We start from the raw sequence: 19,268 nt of genomic DNA, 5'->3' as shown, positions 1-19,268 counted from the left end.
GAATTTGAATGACTCAACAGTGAGTATTTGATACTAGCTCATTCTTTCAATACTATACCATTCTTTTAGGATTACCTGAAAAACAAATTATGCTGAATCCAAATTATACAGAATGAGACTGTGAAAATAATTCTGGGAGGAAATGATAAAGATCATGCTAACCCATTGCATTGGCTGCCGGTAAAGGCTAGAATACATTTTAAATTACTGTCGTTCGTCTTTAAGATTTAATAAGGTCTAGCTCATGAATATCTTCAAGATATCATTTCTGTTTATTCCCCTTCTAGGGTGTTGTGTTCTGCTCAGGAAGCTAAATTATACATTCCAGCAATATCAACTTGTTAGAAATTGAGTACCAGGCAGAGAGAACTTTGACTGGTAGGGACCCGGTTTTGTATATCCGCAATATCACTTGTTATCATACTTTCAGGAGAATTATTAAAGGCTTTCTTTTTACCTTACATTTGACAGGTATCTAGACTCAGTATGAATCATGATAACCATAATGGAAATATATTATTATCTCTTTGGTCTGTATCTTGATTGTGATCTGCCTTGAGCCACCTTGGTAAAGTGGAATAAAAATGTCAAGATTAGATTAGATTAGATCAGATCTCAGGAGCATGTCAAGATTAGATCTCAGGAGCGGAATAAAAATGTCAAGATTAAATTAAATTAGCTCTCAGGAGCATGTCAAGATTAGATTAGATCAGATTTCAGGAGCATGTCTAGATTAGATTAGATCTCAGGGGCGGAATAAAAATGTCAATATTAGGTTAGATCAGATCTCAGGAGCATGTCAAGATTAGATCTCAGGAGCGGAATAAAAATGTCAATATTAGATTAGATCTCAGGAGAGAGAGAGGTTCCATTGTTGACTGGGACTGATAGTGAGGTATTCCTGAAGCAGCTTCACAGCCCTGGAAGATAGGGAGGAGGGAAATAAAGAGCTGGGAAACCAGACTGGACAGCAGCATTTGGAGACAGCGCAAAACTGCTCCTTGCTCTCAACTTCTGCAGCTGAGCTACCGATCCAGTTCAGAGGGACATGGTGCCCCAGTCCTGATGTCTAGATTCCAGCTCCAGGCATTCTGCTATTTGCATTCCCATATTCTCTACTGAGAAAACCCATAGCGCTAAGGGGTGGGAGTGGCAAACCAAGGACTGCCTTGTAGTGTAGGGGCGTAGCCAGACACCCAATTTTGGGTGGGCCTGGGCCCAGGATGGGTGGGCAGAATAACTTTGTCCTGTCTCACAAGTGATTTGGTCTCTCCCTCTCTCGCCTGCATGCCATTTGGTCTCTCAAACATCCTCCCTCCCTTGCATGCAACAACTAATACACACTGCTCATGTTGACCCCACAGCCTTCCCTCTGATGCAACTTCCTGTTTCCGCATAGGTGGGAATACATCGGAGGGAAGGCTGTGGGGCTGGTGTGAATAGTATGTATCAGTCGCTGCTTGCGGCAGGCGAAGATCTGCTATTTACAAGGTATGCAGGAGGGACAGTTGTTGAGAGTTTTTGGCTGGTGAGGCTTAGGGATCCCTGCCAGCCAAATCATAGGTATGCTGCTACTGGGTGGGCCTGAGCCCAAAGTAGGTGGGCCTGGGCCCATCCAGGCCCACCCTTGGCTACGCCACTGGACTGTAGCTGGCAGACTGAAGTTCATTGACAGATCTGATGGTAGGAGAGAACATGTGATGGAAAAAGACATCTGTACATGATGGGATGGAAGGCTGAAAGGGCCATAGTCTTAACGGAGAGGGTAAATAAGCTAGAAGGATCACTGACTTTAACCTGTTCGCAGTAGCTAGAGCTTTGAAGCACAGGATACCCAGACAGAATTAATCCTTGTGCTCGGTAAGTATAATACGCTCCTCTTCCGCCCTTCTATTTGCACTTGTGTATATAGTAACCCGTGACGTATCCAATTATGAAAATAATCCAGAATAAAGTGATGCCTCCCAATACTTTCACTGCAATGCCAATTCTTCCTGTGCACAGCGTAGTGTAGAATCTGCAGAAACACAGGAGGAAGGAAGAGGTCAGGATTCAGTTCAATATTCCTGCACTATTTTTTTCTGATGAGAACGTTATGATTAAGAGAGATTCATGGGATATATTTCATTAATGACCTGGCTTTCTTTGTGACAGAATATCTGCTCTCTGCCGTGCTATAAGACACATTTTAATTTTTTTCCCTAATGTCTTAGGGGAGGTGCCTGGCTATTGGATCTCAGGAGAGGTGGCAGAGTGTCACCATAATACAAAACTCTGTAGTTTGAAATTATTTCTGGATGACTATTTTGTCTTTACTAACTGGTAACTCTGAAGAAGTGACAGGGTCCTGGGGTTACAAGGGAGTCATCACTTTTCTTCCATTCTGGACCTCCTCTATTTCGCCAGATTTTAACTCACTTCTTGCGTTCGCTAATGTGGAGGCCCTCTTATTAAAGGACGTTAAGCGTAATGCCCACTTAACAGGCTACTGCAAAACATGTTAAAACATTTTGTGGTATTTTGCCTGTTAGTGCCTGCAATGTTTCAAAAATATTTTTCAGGGGGCATGTCATGGGAGGAGAATGGGTGTGGAAGCTTTAACCAGCTAGTATGTGTAGATACCACATGCTAACTGATTAACGTAGTAGCACTTAGTGCTTCCATGTTAATCTTTGACAGGTAATGTGAAATTTAAAAAAATGATTAAAAAACAGCCTAAAAAATGCTGTATTGAATCTGGACTTAGTGTACAGGAAAGTCCTGCATTAAGGGAAAGGGAAATGGGACTTGATATACTGCCTTTCTGAGGTTTTTGCAACCACATTCAAATTGGTTTACATATATTCAGGTACTTATTTTGTACCAGGGGCAATGGAGGGTTAAGTGACTTTCCCAGGGTCACAAGGAACTGCAGTGGGAATTGAACTCAGTTCCCCAGGATCAACGTCCACTGCACTAACCACTAGGCTACTCCTCCACATGCTAAGCCCAGATGCTGGTGCACCTTAGTAAAAAGGACCCTTGGTTTCTACGACTATTATTCTCATAAGCTGTGGTAGCTGCATGGTTAACATTTTGCAAAGCTGCAGCTCTGCATTTGCAACCTCCCCTCCCCCCCCCCCCCGTTTGCCCTGTATCCATTACCTGTTCCATGCTGTTCCCTGGGTGGATGTGTTGACACTAACTTCATCCTGGGCGCTGTTGTTCCATCTGCTGTACTGAACACCTGATCCCTCCTGAGGCTGCATCCTTCCAGCTGCACCCACTGAGGTGGGCAAATGGAACTCTGGAAGGGACAAAAACAGATGGAGCCCATAACATCTGCGAAGGGGACCTATGACAAACCAGGGGCATACAATATAAACAGAAGTCCCTTTAGCACAGGGGTAGGCAATCTCAGTCCTTGAGGGACGCAACCCAGTTGGGTTTTCAGGATTTCCCCAATAAATATGCATGAGCTATTTGTGTACAGTGGAGGCAGTGCATACAAATAGATCTCATGCATAGCCATTGAGGAAATCCTGAAAATCTGACTGTGTTGCCCACCCTTGCTTTAGAGCATAATAAGCTGAGTACAGGATATATTACTGCAGATCAAAACTCCCACTGAATCATATCAAGTACCAAGAATTTGGCAACTGGATGAAAACAAATTGGTACCAGGCAGTTACTGTTACTGCCTTCAGATCTCTGCTTGAGACATTATTCCTTCAGTGTTTAAAACTATTGAGAATATATATATATATTTTATGAATCATATACTGCCTGCAAGCTTGAAAGCTACTGACGAGGTGTACATTCAGAGACAGTAGGTTTTTTTTCCTATCCCTGGAGGGCTCACATTCTGAATGTGTACCTGAGGTAATAGACTTGCCCAAGATCTCAAAGTGCTGGAGTGGGATTTGAACTGGACTCTCTTAGGTCAGAGTCCATTGCACAGTCCATATGGGAATTGGGATTTTATATTCCGCCTTTCCTTGGTTTTTGCAATTACATGTAAAGTGGTTTATACAGGTACTTACATAGTAACATATAGTACTTATTTGTACTTGGGGCATTGGAGGGTTAAGAGACTTGGCCAGAGTCACAAGGAGCTACAGTGGGAATCGAACCCTCCATGCCATCATCAAGAAACCCCACATTTTTATTTTTTTGTACAGGCAAACAGTGTATACCTTTGCAATGTGTCAAGTATTTAAAATGTTACTTTTTTTATTTAACTCATATTCAAAAAATGTTCTTTTTTTAAAAAAATGGACTCAGTTTAGTTGTAGCCCATGAGGTAAATACGAGGCACTGCCAGTTCTGGGATAAACAATGAAAGAAGCAGATTTTGCTGCTGGATTGAACCTGTGGCCAAGGCTGCTGAGAGACAGAGCTGAGGCCGGGGCTGGGCCGCCCCCCCCCCCCCCCCATGGGCCACCTCCCCCACTGCAGCCCACCTTCAGTCACTTACTGCATCTGCGCACTCCCTCGGTCTGCCAAGTCCCCTCCTGCTTATGCAGATACAGGAAGTATTTCACACAAGAGGAGGCGGGACCAGGCAGAAAAAATGACCTGTGGTGGCAGAGCATAGTTACAAAAAATAGTTTATTCAGAATATTCATATCAATATCAAGGACCCGACACGGTCCGTGTTTCGGCGCCAAAGCGCCTGCCTCAGGGGTCACAATCAACTTTCTCTGAGAAGAAGGTGATAGGCTTGAATTCCTTTATGTATGCAAGTTAATCCACAAAGAGAACAAAGGAACAGCCAACTGATCAGCAAACACCTTGTCACATGAATATTCTGAATAAACTGTTTTTTGAGATTATCTCCCTATTGGTTTGCGCATTTGTCAGCCTCTACTTTTGCTGTTTTGCTTTGATTTTCCGTGGAGGCTCCTCCTGTCTTCTTGGCAGAGCATAGTTAACACATTACTGCAATAACTGGAACTCCGGCACCCAGGAGCAGAACAGAGACAGACTGTGGGTGCGTTCTGCTTGTGTGCCTGCCTGCCACTGGAAGCCTTGCCAGTGCCAGCCCCCCTTGGAGGCCAGGCCCAGGGGAATCTTGCCCCCCCCCCCCCACTCCTCGACTCGGCAGCCCTACCTGTGGTGTCTGTAGAAACCTATAGCAAAGAGGAACATGGGACTCCCCCCCCCCCCCCCCCCCCCCCCCCCCCCCCCCCGAGCAGTAGGAACCTGCTACAGTTTTGGACAGGCTCAGATTTCGGCACAGGCAACACAAACAGCTGCTTAGGGCACTGTAAGCAAGGTTTGAAGGTAGGTCTCTAAATAATACAGCCAGACAAGGTTTTGGAAATAAGGTAAATACTTTATGCACTAAACCTGAGGCCTGTTATTTCACAGAATCAGGAACAAAAGGTAAAGTCTCCTCAGTTCAGAGGGAAAAGTCTTGACATGGGCTTGTGGCTGACAAGGCCCAAACATAGTCCATGGCCTTTGACTACGACAGTTCCAAACACAGTCTGTAAAGTTTCTCTCTCACTCTCCGAGTCTGGGCAAGCCAGGCCTCAGAACCGGGTTCACAAGTATTCAAATGAAAAGGTTGGTTTATCCCAGCCAAGTCACAGTAGTACATAGTGAAGGTGTATGCTGGAGATCACTTCTTCCACCCCTGGGCCGCCCTAGGGTTACCATATGGCTCCAGAAAAAGGAGGACACATTGATCCAGTCCAGGTTTTGCTTCCATTGAAAGCAATGGAAGTAAAACCCAGACTGGCTCAATCTGTTCTCCTTTTTCTGGAGCTATATGGTAACCCTACGAGCCTCCTTAACTCCACTCTGGTCCTGCCTTTTATAGTTCCTGGTTCATGTCCGTTCAGCTCTATCCCTCCCATCTCACTTCCTGTCTGGGCGGGACTAGGGGTTTTAAGGTGGTTCAAAGTACCCGAGGGACCATTCGTAAGGGCAAGGGGCAGCATTCTATATATCCCCTCACAGGCACCAAATTCTGAAGACACCAAATGCTTGGGCTAAATAGGGGCCTGATTTCGCTTGCCTTACAGCTGTGCTCTTGGGAAAGAAACCTCTTCATCCCACAAGTGTCCAGTCCTGCCTATGGGTGCCAGCATCTTCAATTCCACCTTGGTTAGGGATGAAGCATTAGCCAATTGGATGTCTTTATGGCCTTGCATATAAGATCCCACTGCTCTGTAAGAACAGTATCTTAAATATGGCAATGTCGCAAACAGACTTAGAAGCCAAACATTTTGATGTTTCACCCTAACTTTTTGTCCGTGAATTTGTTCAAGCCTTTTTTAAACTCATCTACCTTAACTACTTTTACCCCTTGCTCCAGCAATGTTTCCAGAGCTTAACTGCAATGTATAGGCTAAGTGTACAAGTATATTTTCTCCTATTTGTTTTAAACATGCTACTATGTAACTTCATGGAGTGTCCCTCATTCACATTTAACCATTCCAGTGGCGTAGGAAGGGGGGGCGGTGGGGCGGTCTGCCCCGGTGCACGCCACTGGGGGGCTGTCTGCTCCGCTTGTTCACTGCTCTCTCTGCCCCGGAACAGGTTACTTCCTGTTCCGGGGCAGAGAGAGCAGGGAACCAACGGAGACGACGCAGCTCCCAGCGACTGCACTCGGGGCGGAGCGGTCCTCCCGCCCGCCCCCCTTGGTAAGACTGCACTCCGGGGGGGGGGGTTGCGCGCTCCGAGGGGGGGTGCGTTCACGTTCCAAGGGGGGTGTGTGCCATGCTGCAATCGGGGGGGGGGGGGGCGCAGCGGCGAACCGCCCCGGGTGTCAGCTGCCCTCGCTACGCTTCTGAACCATTCCACTCCATTCAGGATTTTATAGACCTCTATTATATACATAAGTATTGCCACACTGGGACAGACCAAAGGTCCATCAAGCCCAGCATCCTGTTTCCAACAGTGACCAATCCGGGTCACAAATACCTAGCAAGATCCCAAAAAAGCTCAATACATTTTATGCTGCTTATCCCAGAGATAAGCAGTGGATTTTCCCCAAGTGAATTTAATAATGGTCTATGGACTTTTCCTTTAGGAAGCCGTCCAGACCCTTTTTAAACTCCGCTAAGCTAACCGCCTTTACCACATTCTCTGGCAACGAATTCCAGAGTTTAATTACACGTTGAGTGAAGAAACATTTTCTCCGATTTGTATTAAATTTACTACTTTGTAGTTTCATCTCATGCCCCCTAGTCCTAGTATTTTTGGAAAGAGCCTAACCCCTATAGCTTTCCTCGTATGAGAGTTGTCCAGTCCCTTTAGTCATTTTGGTTGCCCTTCTCTGAACCTCTTCCAGTTCCATGACATCCCTTTTGAGATTCTTTTATATACTGCTAGCAGGAGCACCTTCCACTTCATCTCCTTCTAGAACTATTTTTCATAGGAAGGAAACCAAGGGAGGCTTCTGTACAGGAAACTGTCCCACACTGGAATGAAGCTGACATCACCAGCCTTAAGTAAACATATGGGATTTTAATTTCACATGAGCTGTAAAATGTCTTGCTGTGAGGGGAGAAAATGTAAATGATGCTAAGTTTGTATTCTGATGCTTCAAAGTCCCCCCCCCCTTTCTTTTTTTCTAAGGATTTATTTACAGTTATTTATATTTATTTATCTATTTATTTACATGGTTATTAGGATTTATTTAGCATCTTTTTGAAGGAATTCACTCAAGGTGGAGTACAATAAGATCAAACATGAGCAACAGGCAATTACAGCAGTAAAAATATTCAAATAACAATACAAAGTATGGCATTGAGGGGCATAATCGAACGAAAACGTCTATCTCCATGGGCGTTTATCTCCAAGAACGGGTCCGTGAAGGGGCGGACCGAACCGTATTTTCGCAAAAAATAGATGTCCATGTTTTATTCCACAATTTGTGAGCTGGGCGTTTTTGTTTTTCAGCGATAATGGAAAATGAAAGCGCCCAGCTCAAAAACGAATAAATCCAAGGCATTTGTTCGTGGGAGGGGCCAGGATTCGTAGTGCACTGGTCCCCCTCACATGCCAGGACACCAACCGGGCACCCTAGGGGGCACTTTTACAAAAACAAAAAAAAAAGGTAAAAGAGCTCCCAGGTGCATAGCACCCTTCCCTTGTGTGTTGAGCCCCCCAAATCCACCTCAAAACCCACTGCCCACAAGTCTACACCATTATTATAGCCCTAAGGAGTGAAGGGGGGCACCTACATGTGGGTACAGTGGGTTTGGGGGGGGGGTTGGACGACTAATAAGCATTAAGCAGCACAATTGTAACAGGTGGGGGGGATGGGCCTGGGTCCACCTGCCTGAAGTCCACTGCACCCCCTAACAACTGCTCCAGGGACCTGCATACTGCTGCCAGGGAGGTGGGTATGACATTTGAGAGTGAAAATAAAAAGTTGTGAAACATCATTTTTTGTGGTGGGAGGGGGTTAGTGACCACTGGGGGAGTCAGGGGAGGTCATCCCCGATTCCCTCCAATGGTCATCTGGTCATTTAGAGCACTTTTTTGGGACCTGTTCGTGTGAAAAAAGGGTCCAACAAAAGTGTCCTAAATGTTCGCTAAAAACGCCTTTATTTTTTCGATTATCGTCCTAACGCGTAAATCTCTCCTCGGCCGATAACCACGCCCCAGTTCCACCTTCGCCACACCTCTGACACGCCCCCATCAACTTTGTCCGCATCCGCGACGGAGTGCAGTTGAAAACGTCCAAAATCGGCTTTCCGATTATACCGATTTATTCATTTTTGTGAGATAAACGTCTATCTCCCGATTTGGGTCGAAATCTAGGCGTTTCTCTCTTTCGATTATAAGGTGGTTAGTATAGTACTTATTTATTTTATACTGTTTATTTATGTTTATTGATTGATTGATCTTTGCCAGTGTAGATCAGCAGTGATCCATGGAATCATCAGAGTCAATATTTAGCCCTGGATACGTTTCCAGTCCTAGATAGGGCAGAAGTTCTCAAGCCTGTAGTGGAGGCAACACCTACTCACTCTCTTTCTCAGGATAGTGATAATGAATGTGCGTAAGACCCAGTATCACCTGGATATTATGAAAACGAGGCTGGTTATTAGAGGTGCTTCCAGAATGGGGTTGGGACCCAGTCCAATGAGGCTACAGAACAGCCCTTCTCCTAAGTAACTTATGATACCAGCAGTGGTTGTCACGAAACTAAGCTAAATATGAGGTGCTTTTTCCGCATTGACAGCGCTACGAAGATGGTGCTTCTCCCGCTCATATCTAAACCTTCATTATCCAACCTGCATCGGACAAGTACAAATCCACGTGTGCTTCATCCTTCTCTTTCATTCAGCACCCAACTTTGGAATTCTCTGCCGAGACCCATAAAACCATCTACAACCACCTCTCTTTCAGGAAATCGCTTAAGACCTTGTTAGTTGGAAAAGCTTATCCCAAGGACTCAACATGTCTCTCCTCTGCTGGACACACATCAATCTAGAGACACATTTTGGACATATTTACCCTTCCCAGGCCCGTGCCGATGCGGTAAGCGGGGGAAGCACCGCAGGAGGGCGCCCACCTCTGGAGGGCGCCGCCGCAGTGCTTACCCTCGCCCTGCGACGCCGAGGCCTTTAAATCTTTTACTTGCAGTCGCAGCAGCGTCTGTGAAAACGGAGCGCTGCCGTCGTCTCCCTTCCCTTCGCGCTCTTGGTTTCCTGACACTGAGGGAACCAACGAGTGCAAGGGAAGGGAGACGTCGGCAGCGCTCCGTTTTCACAGACGCTGCTGCGACTGCAAGTAAAAGATTTAAAGGCCCCCAGGGCGCGCAGCGATCATCTTCACGGGGGGAAGGGGGGGAGAGGGGCGCGCGCCAACTGTTCTTCTGCGGGGTGGGGGGCGCCAACATTTCATCTGCGGGGGGGGGGGGGGGCGGCATAGACCCTTGGCACGGGCCTGACCCTTCCCTCCTCTCTCCTGGTTTCCCTGCTCCTTCCATCCCTTCCTCATGCTCCCCACTATTTCTTGTGTAGGTTTTCTGCTGTATTAGCTTTACTTTACTACATTGGCGTCTGCCTCTGTAGTGCGTTGTAAGCCACATTGAGCCTGACACTGTTGGGAAACTGGGGGGTATAAATGAGATAATAAATAAATAAAAGAAAAAGGAGGGTCCACACAGCTTCCACAGGTAACTAAGGCACAGAACAAGGGTGGAAGGGTGGGGTGGTTTCGACAAACCAGGCAAACTAGAAGTAGAGCTACTGAAAGATTTGCCAAACTGACTAATCCACAATATTGAAAAGGGTCACCTCCTTTTCAATACTGTGGATTACCCAGTTTGGCAAGTAAACCTTTTCAGTAGTTCTAGTTTGCCTGGTATGTCGGAACCATCCCTTCCTTCCACTCTTGTTCCGTGGCTTGAAGTTAAAAATCATTTACAAACTGTCCCCCTACTGTCATGCTTTGTACTTTGGATTTTCCTGGTTGAATGCTCATGACAGCAACTTTATCCAGGTCTTCCATGACCCAACGCTGGGGTCATCAAATCATCTGGAAGCCAGCAAATGCTGGATTTGACAGCTTCCATAATGTACAGCCTAGAGCCACACCACCCTGAGTGCTCCCAATCTTACCTGATCTCAGAAGCTAAGCAAAGTTGGACCTGGTTAGTACTTGGGTAGAAGATGCCATATGTACAATCCCAACAGCTTTACCTCCAACAATGATATGATAATGTAACCCCCCCCCCCCCCCTTTCCAGTCATTACATTGGCTCCTCACCCGCTTCCACATAAAGGTCAAATTCGCCATACCTCATTTATAAGGACCTTCACTCTGCAGCTCCTCATTACCTCTCCTCTCAACCTTCATTCATCAAGCACAAGCAGTTCTTATCTGTGCCTCTTGATACTGCATTGAATTCCTGGAATAGCTTTCCTGCATAGGTTCATCAGGTGCCCTCTCACCATAACCACGTTCTACCTAAAAGCTGCTTTTAAAACTTGAACCCTGGCTTTCCTTCAGCATGGCCATTTAGATAATCTTATTTTATAGGCAGTATGTCAAACAGACTAACAGACTAAACCAAAAACACATTTTAAGCATTTTATAGGTAAACAAAGCCCCCAGAACCTCTTGGCTGTGGGATTTGACCAGAATATAACCTCCCTGGAGCTGGGACTGACTTCTATGAGTCTGTACAGCACTGTGTACTTCTTGTAGGGTTACAGAAATGGTTAATCGTGGTAGCATTAGGGCAGATGCGATCAGGCACTTCACTGTATATAATAAGCACTCCACCCTGTCTTGATTCCGCATTGTAAGTTAAATTCAAAGATGTCTCAAAGACAACACTACTATATATCATTTTTTTCTCATTTCCTAGATATTAACGGTACTTTAAGTCAATGTAAAAACCCAATTTATTCCTTCCAGCCCACAGAATGAAGATATAAACCTCACCTTGGTTTTACCATCTGCTTCAAAGAAATGTGTGTGCGTGTGTGTGTGTGTGGTTTGGCTCTGTCAGCTCCCCCTAACTGCCCTGCAACTGTATATCTTACCAATAATCCAGATAAAACATAACTTACCTTAAAAGCTCTTCTGGGATTTAGCAGGGAAGTTACCTTTCTAAAATTCTGCTCCCTTCGTGAGAACTTTTCAGTTCCAGAAATCTGGAAACTGGGTCATGGTAGAAAAAAACAAGGTTTCCAGCTCACACTGCCTCTGTGAGCTCTGGACAATGCCTGCTGCCTATCTGGACCCCTTCCAAGCTCTTCCTGGTGGAGGGGGTTGTGAACAGGATACCTTCCTCTTTGCTAAGCCTGATCTGGTCTAGAAAGATTTAAGGAGCAACCATGTACTTTGTGCTGTTCTGTAAAAGGACAGGTAGAGGGAGGGGTGATAAGGGAGGGGGCGGTGGCACCATCTACTCTTCATTAGAACTCCCTGTACTGACCTGAGGATTGGAGGAACCGGGGCGGAACTCCACTCCTCCTTGAGTGTTCAGTAATGTCTTAATCCATACTGCTGACTGGTAGTAAAATATTGCCATGAAGCTTGAAGTGCTCTCGGGAAGAATCACATGCCTCCATAGCAACTTTTTCAGACTCATTGAGAATAGCCACTGGTCCGGTAGAATTTGACTTTCTATTAACATCGAAGGCGTCTCTCTAATCCTGCTTCTGCTACCTGCAGACTTAAGCATTCCCTGCATGTAAATGGAATAATTCCATGTACATGTTATAGTTTGGCTCAGCTACAGGACAAAAAAACCTTGGTCTACTTTAGGGAGGGAGGAAAAATCTACTGCAAGTTCAGTGAAAGACTCTGTTCATCGTGTGTGCATTATCCCAGAACAAAAACACAAATTCTCACGGTTTACATAATGAATCAAAGACACCTTTGTCCACCTATGCAAATGTGAAAACACACAGGCATCTGTTCCAGCACAACCACTTCTGACATGTGTAATATCATCTAGCTGTGCAGAACAACATGGCACAGGAACCATTGAACGGCTAATCATACAGTGCCCGCTACTGAAAAGGGACATTCACATCCAAGTGAAAAGCCTGCATGTGATATCAAAATTTTCATGCTAAGCAATCGTAAATGACAATAGGAAAAGTGAAATCACCCCTCCAGGCTCATTTGTGATTTTTTTGACTGAGTATATCTCCATTCTCAAACCCACAGCAGTTCCCTCCACCCCAAACTCTACCTACACCCCAACATGTCTGTTACTTGAACTTTCAGCCCTGTTTCTACCACTGCAATCCCAGATATGCCCAGAAGACGCAAAGAAAAGTGCAAGTGAAATAACTAATTACAGACCAGTAGCATCCATACCACTAATAACCAAAATAACTGAAGGGATGGTAACAAAACAACTTACAAACTATCTAGACAAGTTCTCAATACTGCATGATGCCCAATCAGGATTCCGATCGAACCACAGCACCGAAACAGTACTAATTACACTAATGACTAAATTTAAACAAATGATTGCAACCGGCAACAATATACTCCTTCTACAATTTGACAGGTCAAGTGCCTTTGACATGGTGGACCACGGAATCCTACTACATATACTTGAATACTTTGGCATCGGAGGCAATGTCCTAAACTGGTTCAAGGGGTTCCTAACCTTACGCTCATACCAGGTCACATCAAATTCAACTACGTCTGCAGCATGGACACCAGAATGTGGAGTACCGCAAGGATTACCCCTCTCACCAACTATCTTCAACCTAATGATGACACCCCTGGCAAAACTTCTAGCAAGCCATAACCTTAACCCACATATATACGCTGACGATGTAACAATATATATCCCTTTCAAACAAGACATTAAAGAAATCTACAATGAAATTAACCAAAGCTTACACATCATGAACACCTGGGCAGATGCATTTTGTTTGAAACTGAATGCAGAAAAAACTCAGTGCCTGATACTTACCTCCCAATACAACACGAATGAATTCACCACTATAAACACACCAAAACTAAATCTTCCAATTTCAGAAACTTTAAAAATCCTTGGAGTCACAATTGACCGCCACCTGGCACTCGAAAATCACGCAAACAACACAACCAAAAAGATGTTTTACAGCATGTGGAAACTGAAAAGAATAAGACCATTCTTCCCAAGATCCGTCTTCCGCGGCCTAGTGCAATCACTCGTACTTAGCCATTTGGATTACTGCAACTCACTATACGCAGGTTGTAAAGAGCAAATACTGAAGAAACTTCAAACAGCCCAGAACACAGCTGCCAGACTCATTTTCGGGAAACCAAAATACGAACGCGCGAAACCCTTACGAGAGAAGATACACTGGCTCCCACTCAAGGAACGCATCACTTTTAAAGCATGCACACTAGTGCACAAAATCATTCACGGTGACGCCCCAGCTTACATGTCTGACTTAATAGACCTACCACCCAGAAACGCTAAAAGATCATCCCGAACTTTCCTTAACCTCCACTTCCCTAATTGCAAAGGCATAAAATACAAAGTGATGCACGCATCAACCTTTTCTTATATGAGCACGCAATACTGGAACAAACTTCCACGTAACCTGAAGGCGACCTATGAGCTGACCGACTTCCGCAAACTATTGAAGACTCATCTCTTTGAAAAAATCTATCGAAAGGATCAAAACACATGAAGTCCACACACACTGTTAGTAATACATCAATACATTCTCATCTGTACTCTCATTTTAACACACTTAAACCTTAATCTACAGGTAAAACTGCCAAAGCCAAACGTTTTTGCGCTATTGTTCTATAGTCCTATTAGTATCCGTTGTTCTTCCTTTGTTCCATTGTACTATTCTCTTAACGATACGTAGACTTTGTTTTAAACTCAATGCCTCACAATGTAACCACAATCAAGCTGTAACATATTGTACTTCCATCAATACAATGTATTGTGAGCCACACTGAGCCCGCAAATAGGTGGGAAAATGTGGGATACAAATGCAATCAAATAAATAAAATAAATAAATAAATAAAAACACTGGACTTTGCTACTTCCAGTGGTAGACCATGATCTTCCTGTATTGTTCTTACAAGACCAACTCCTAAAGGCCAGATCCTACATTGTAAAGTTGTCCAACCAAACATCAGCCTCATGGATCTCTGAGTGCAGGGTACTACAGGGATTGCCAATATCACCAATACTGTTCAATGTAATGATGGCACCGCTTGGAAAAAACCTGGAATTAATGGGTTTCAACCCATTTATATATGCAGATGACATCACCATCTTCATATTTTTCCAAAACAATACCACTAACATACAGGACAAAATTTTTAAAAAAAGGATTGGACCTCATGGAAGAATGGGCAACAACTTTCAAACTCAAACTGAACAGAGACAAAACCAAATTCCTAGTACTATCCAGCCCACACAACCCCACGTCATACCAAAAATTCACAATCAACCAACAAACATACCACATTGAAACACAAAATACTAGAATCATTCTTGACAAACATCTACCACTGGACAATCAAATATCAGCAGTAACATCAAAATGCTTCAGAAGAATAAAAGGCGCCTAGCAATCTTTCCAGATACTGGTCCAATCAATGATGCTATCACAACTAAACTATTGCAATGCAGCATACGTGTGGTGCAAGGAAAGCACAATAAAATCGCTGCAAACAGTCCAAAATACGGCAGCGACTGATCTTCAAGAAATCAAAGTATGAAAGAGCAACCCCACTGCTTGAAATACTACATTGGTTACCAGTCAAGGCAAGAATATTTTTCAAAGCAAGCACCCTAATTTTCAAGATACTATTTAGAATGGCACCCGAATATATGCTTAACATGGTTGAACTATCCTCAAGAAATGCCAGCCCAGTAAACAGAAACTACCGACTCCTACATCTACCCAACTGCAAAAACACCATCTACAAAACGATCTACACAGCAGGATTTAGCTTCCAAGGTTCCAAATGGTGGAACTCAATACCAAAAACCATAAGCAGCATCACAAATCTCCTCCAATTCAGAAAAGAAATGAAAACCTACTTCTATTCTACAGCTAATCACAAAGATATTGTCACCTTCCTTTCAAATCTACTTCTTCAAAAACTATTTGAATAAACATCACCAAAGCTCTCCAACTGAACACAAAAGCTACCACTACCTTTTTCTCTTCAAATCTATCTCTTCAACAACTCTGTGAATAACCACACGAACTATAGATGTAACATAGTAACATAGTAACATAGTAACATAGTAGATGACGGCAGAAAAAGACCTGCATGGTCCATCTAGTCTGCCCACGATAAACTCGTATGTGTATACCTTACCTTGATTTGTACCTGTCTTTTTCAGGGCACAGACCGTATAAGTCTGTCCAGCAGTATTTCCCGCCTCCCAACCACCAGTCCCGCCTCCCATCACCGGCTCCGGCACAGACCCCGTATAAGTCTTCCCTCCCCTATCCTAGCCTCTCAACCGCCAACCCCTCTTCACCCCGCCACCCAATTTCAGCTAAGCTTCTGTGGATCCATTCCTTCTGCACAGGATTCCTTTATGCCTGTCCCACGCATGTTTGAATTCCGTTACCATTTTCATCTCCACCACCTCCATCTCCACCATCTTTCCTGAGTCTGCCCCCCTTCAATCTCATTTCATGTCCTCTCGTTCTACCGCCTTCCCATCTCCGGAAAAGATTCGTTTGCGGATTAATACCTTTCAAATATTTGAACGTCTGTATCATATCACCCCTGTTCCTCCTTTCCTCCAGAGTATACATGTTCAGGTCAGCAAGTCTCTCTTCATACGTCTTGGAACGCAACTCCCATACCATCCTCCAAGACGTATGAAGAGAGACTTGCTGACCTGAACATCGCCACATTGCACAACACTATTGTAACTCCACCAAAATGAAAATTGTAAGCCACTTTGAACCAACATTTTGTTTTTGGATAATAGTGGGATACAAGAATGCAATAAATAAAAAATAAATTCAAGATTCAGGTCCACTCTGTTATTGTATTACCCAGTTTTCTAATAATCTATGCAGCTACCTAAACTGGTGAAATCTATTGTTGAAAACATTCAGTCCTCCATGCTCACTGAGAGCTAGGTCACTCCATGCAGGTTACCTCAGTGTCATATTTATTTGGATGTATTCACTTCCTTTATGAAAAGATTTACTTAAGGCAGTGTAACAGGTTATTACTATTAGGAATCCTAGATGCAATGGTCATTGCTGTTGGATCAAGACTTAGGAATCAAGACACACCGAGGGGTCCATTTACTAAGCCGCGGTAAAAAGTGGGCTGCGGTAGTGTAGGCGCGGGTTATGGTTCCGCCTGTAAAAAAAAGGCCTCTTCCCCCCCCCCCCCCCTTAAATGGACGTGCAGCAAAATCAAAATTGACGCACGTCCATTTCGGGTCTCAGACCTTACTGCCAGCCATAGACCTAGCGGTAAAGAATTTGTGCGGTAATGTCCTACGTGCATCAGATGCCACTTGGCGCATGTCAGCTCTGTGCGCCAGAAAATAAAAAATATTCTTCAGACACACGTAGCGGACGCAAGCCAAAAATGAAATTACCGCAAAAGCCATGTGGTAGTCAGGCGGTAAGTCCATTTTGGCGCACGTAGACGCTTACGCGGCTTAGTAAAAGGGGCCCTGAGTTTTGTTCCAGCATGGAGCGTGGTATTAAAGCAGCACACCAACCGCAGACTGTAAAATGGAGTGTGTCACTGGGGCCATGGCTGGCCCAATATTTTGCCCCATATAGCATCAGCAACTATGGAGATTTGGGGGTCAGGCCTCCCCCAATCAAAAGGTGTTTTGCTCAAGTTGTAGGTGGACAAGGTGGATGTATGAAAACTAGGAATGCTCTTCAGCTCTTACAGTCTGACAAAGGTCACTCTTAATTAACACTTAAACTGTACCTATAGCTCTGCACAGTCCTAAGGTTTGCAAATGAAGAGAAAGGGGATAACATGATTTTTGTTTTGTCTTTACAGTGAATTTAGTGTTCATAAGACATTGCAGATACTTGACTTAGGTTTCCAGTCCTCTCACCGTATTTGAAGACCTTCTGCAGCAATAAAACACACAATTTCTTTCCCAGGTGTCGCCACAAGAGATGGCATTGGCTGTGCTGCCTACGGACCCCGTGAAAGGTGTGAAGGCTGCCCCTCCACCTCTGCCAGCTTGGAAACCAATCAGTGGTCACTGGCACAACTAGTGACATAAACACCCAGGGAAAGATGCCAATAGATCATCCAAGTATGTGTCATAAGCTAATATTTTCAATGAAACAGTTATTAGAAGTATAATGGCAGTCGATAAGCCACAGAAAGCCGAAACAGCGATAACCAGGAAGAATTTGCATTTGCATCATACAGCAGCCAACCCTTGTGGAACCCTACTGAACCTTTCCATCTTCGCTTTGTCATGTCCATTAAGATTGGCTACAACAGACAAAGCTCCCTAGTTGGTTGTGACAATAGAAACCTGAAAGTCACTTTACATTACTCTTGCCAGTTACATGTTCTGGTCTTAGTCACTGTGCTTGAGCTTGGCTACAGATAATAGAATTAGACAAACCCTCCCCTCCCCCCCCCCCAAGTGACATGGAGAAAGGGCGAGAAATGAGGTCTGCATTCCAGAAGAACTGCTTTATTTCCTGCAGAGTGCCTGGTCCCATGCTTAAATGAGGCGGTGTTACTCAGAGGATGTGGTGGTCTCTACCTTCTCACTTCCCTAAGCTCTTTCTGCTTGGACTCTGCCTGGGAGAACTGGAGGAGGACGAATCCGGGACTTGTGGAGAAGGAACTTTAATTCCATTTTGTTTAAGCAGCTGGTGAAATTCCGAGCGCTCTGTAATTATTTTCTGAAGCAAGAACAGACAAAAGACAAACAATTAAAAAAAAATAATTATGCAGTATTGTCTTCTCCCCTTTTTGTTATCTTTCTCTCTCTCTGCACTTCCCCCTTCATTCTTCTCCTCCCAACAGGCTGGAAACACTGGTCACCCTGAGTGGCTCCACTTCTTTCAGTGCAAGCTGGTCTGGTCCTTACTCTAGTGCATGCTGGGTCTTGTAGTTCTGACTTCCCTAAGAAAAGCCAGATCTCAACTCCATACCTGCAGTGTGATAAAGCCAGGACTGGAGCAGACCATAAACTGCATTGCCCACTTTCTCTATGACTCTACAAGTAGGGTGATTAACTGGGTTTGTTTCCACTGGCAACTCTTTCCATCCTGGTTTCTCTTCCATACAGTATGAGAGACATAGTTCTTGCTTGTCTTCAGAAAAAAAAACCTGGGGGGGGGTGTCTTTTAAAAATTAGGCAGCAGGGACAGGCAAGCTGAAAACCGCCCCACATGAGTCCAGAATGAATCAATCGGGCCAGCATACATCAGTCTGGCTAATTGGTGACTCTGAACCATACATGATTTCTGGTAATATAACTCTGGGATGCTGGGGGTTCAGTTCAGTTACTGTTGCAAGCAGACAGTAAATACCAAAATCTAGTGAGGCTCAGACAGAAACTCTAAATATACCACAGCAGTAGCATCCAGCATTGGCGAACAGACAGCATGATTGTACAGATGTGTGAAGTTCGGTTGCAGCTCATATGGAGCCTATGTAGCTACATTTGGGGATCTCATCCTGTTTAAAGGGGGGGGGGGGGAGACAGTGAATCCCAAAGGAGAGCAAGATATAATTAAAATCAAGGTGGGCACAGATAGGAAGATCAGTCTTGGCCAGTAGAAAGGTTAATATCGGGAGGCAAAAAGGAGAGGCCAGTGCTATACGATGAAACCAGAAGGAACAATGGAGAA

At 44.5% G+C, this 19,268-nt stretch overlaps 2 protein-coding genes and 1 long non-coding RNA gene across 3 annotated transcripts in view; 1 reads left to right on the top strand and 2 right to left on the bottom strand.

Annotated features, from left to right (window-relative positions):
* Positions 1 to 1,574: 1,574 nt before the first annotated feature.
* SMIM1 (small integral membrane protein 1 (Vel blood group)) lies at positions 1,575 to 12,217 on the bottom strand. Its single transcript, XM_030185656.1, has 3 exons — positions 11,526 to 12,217; positions 3,145 to 3,286; positions 1,575 to 2,017 (listed from the first exon to the last, which is right to left on the bottom strand). The coding sequence occupies exons 2-3, from the start codon at positions 3,246 to 3,248 to the stop codon at positions 1,891 to 1,893; spliced, it is 231 nt and encodes a 76-aa protein (XP_030041516.1). The 5' UTR covers positions 3,249 to 3,286; positions 11,526 to 12,217; the 3' UTR covers positions 1,575 to 1,890.
* On the top strand, positions 11,352 to 18,203 carry LOC115456523. Its single transcript, XR_003939887.1, has 3 exons — positions 11,352 to 11,426; positions 17,550 to 17,707; positions 18,114 to 18,203. It is a non-coding gene; the product is annotated as an uncharacterized LOC115456523 (long non-coding RNA).
* CCDC27 (coiled-coil domain containing 27) overlaps positions 18,158 to 19,268 on the bottom strand; it is a 58,085-nt gene continuing 56,974 nt past the window's right edge. The window contains exon 14 of the mRNA XM_030185655.1: positions 18,158 to 18,314. Coding sequence (XP_030041515.1) covers positions 18,177 to 18,314 — 138 coding nt within the window. The 3' untranslated portion in view covers positions 18,158 to 18,176. The remainder of the gene's footprint in view (positions 18,315 to 19,268) is intronic.

The sequence above is a fragment of the Microcaecilia unicolor genome, chromosome 13 (genome assembly GCF_901765095.1).
Source record: "Microcaecilia unicolor chromosome 13, aMicUni1.1, whole genome shotgun sequence".
Classification (NCBI taxonomy): domain Eukaryota; kingdom Metazoa; phylum Chordata; class Amphibia; order Gymnophiona; family Siphonopidae; genus Microcaecilia; species Microcaecilia unicolor.
The sequence above is the reverse complement of the archived record's forward strand: the minus strand, read 5'-3'. Positions and strand labels throughout refer to the sequence as shown.

Coding starts and splice junctions, on each gene's coding strand:
- SMIM1 (XM_030185656.1), bottom strand. CDS start 3,248: ATGCAGCCTCAGGAGGGATCAGGTGTTCAGTACAGCAGATGGAACAAC. Junction 2,018..3,144: donor CAGGGAACAGCATGGAACAG/GTAATGGATACA, acceptor GTGTTTCTGCAG/ATTCTACACTACGCTGTGCA.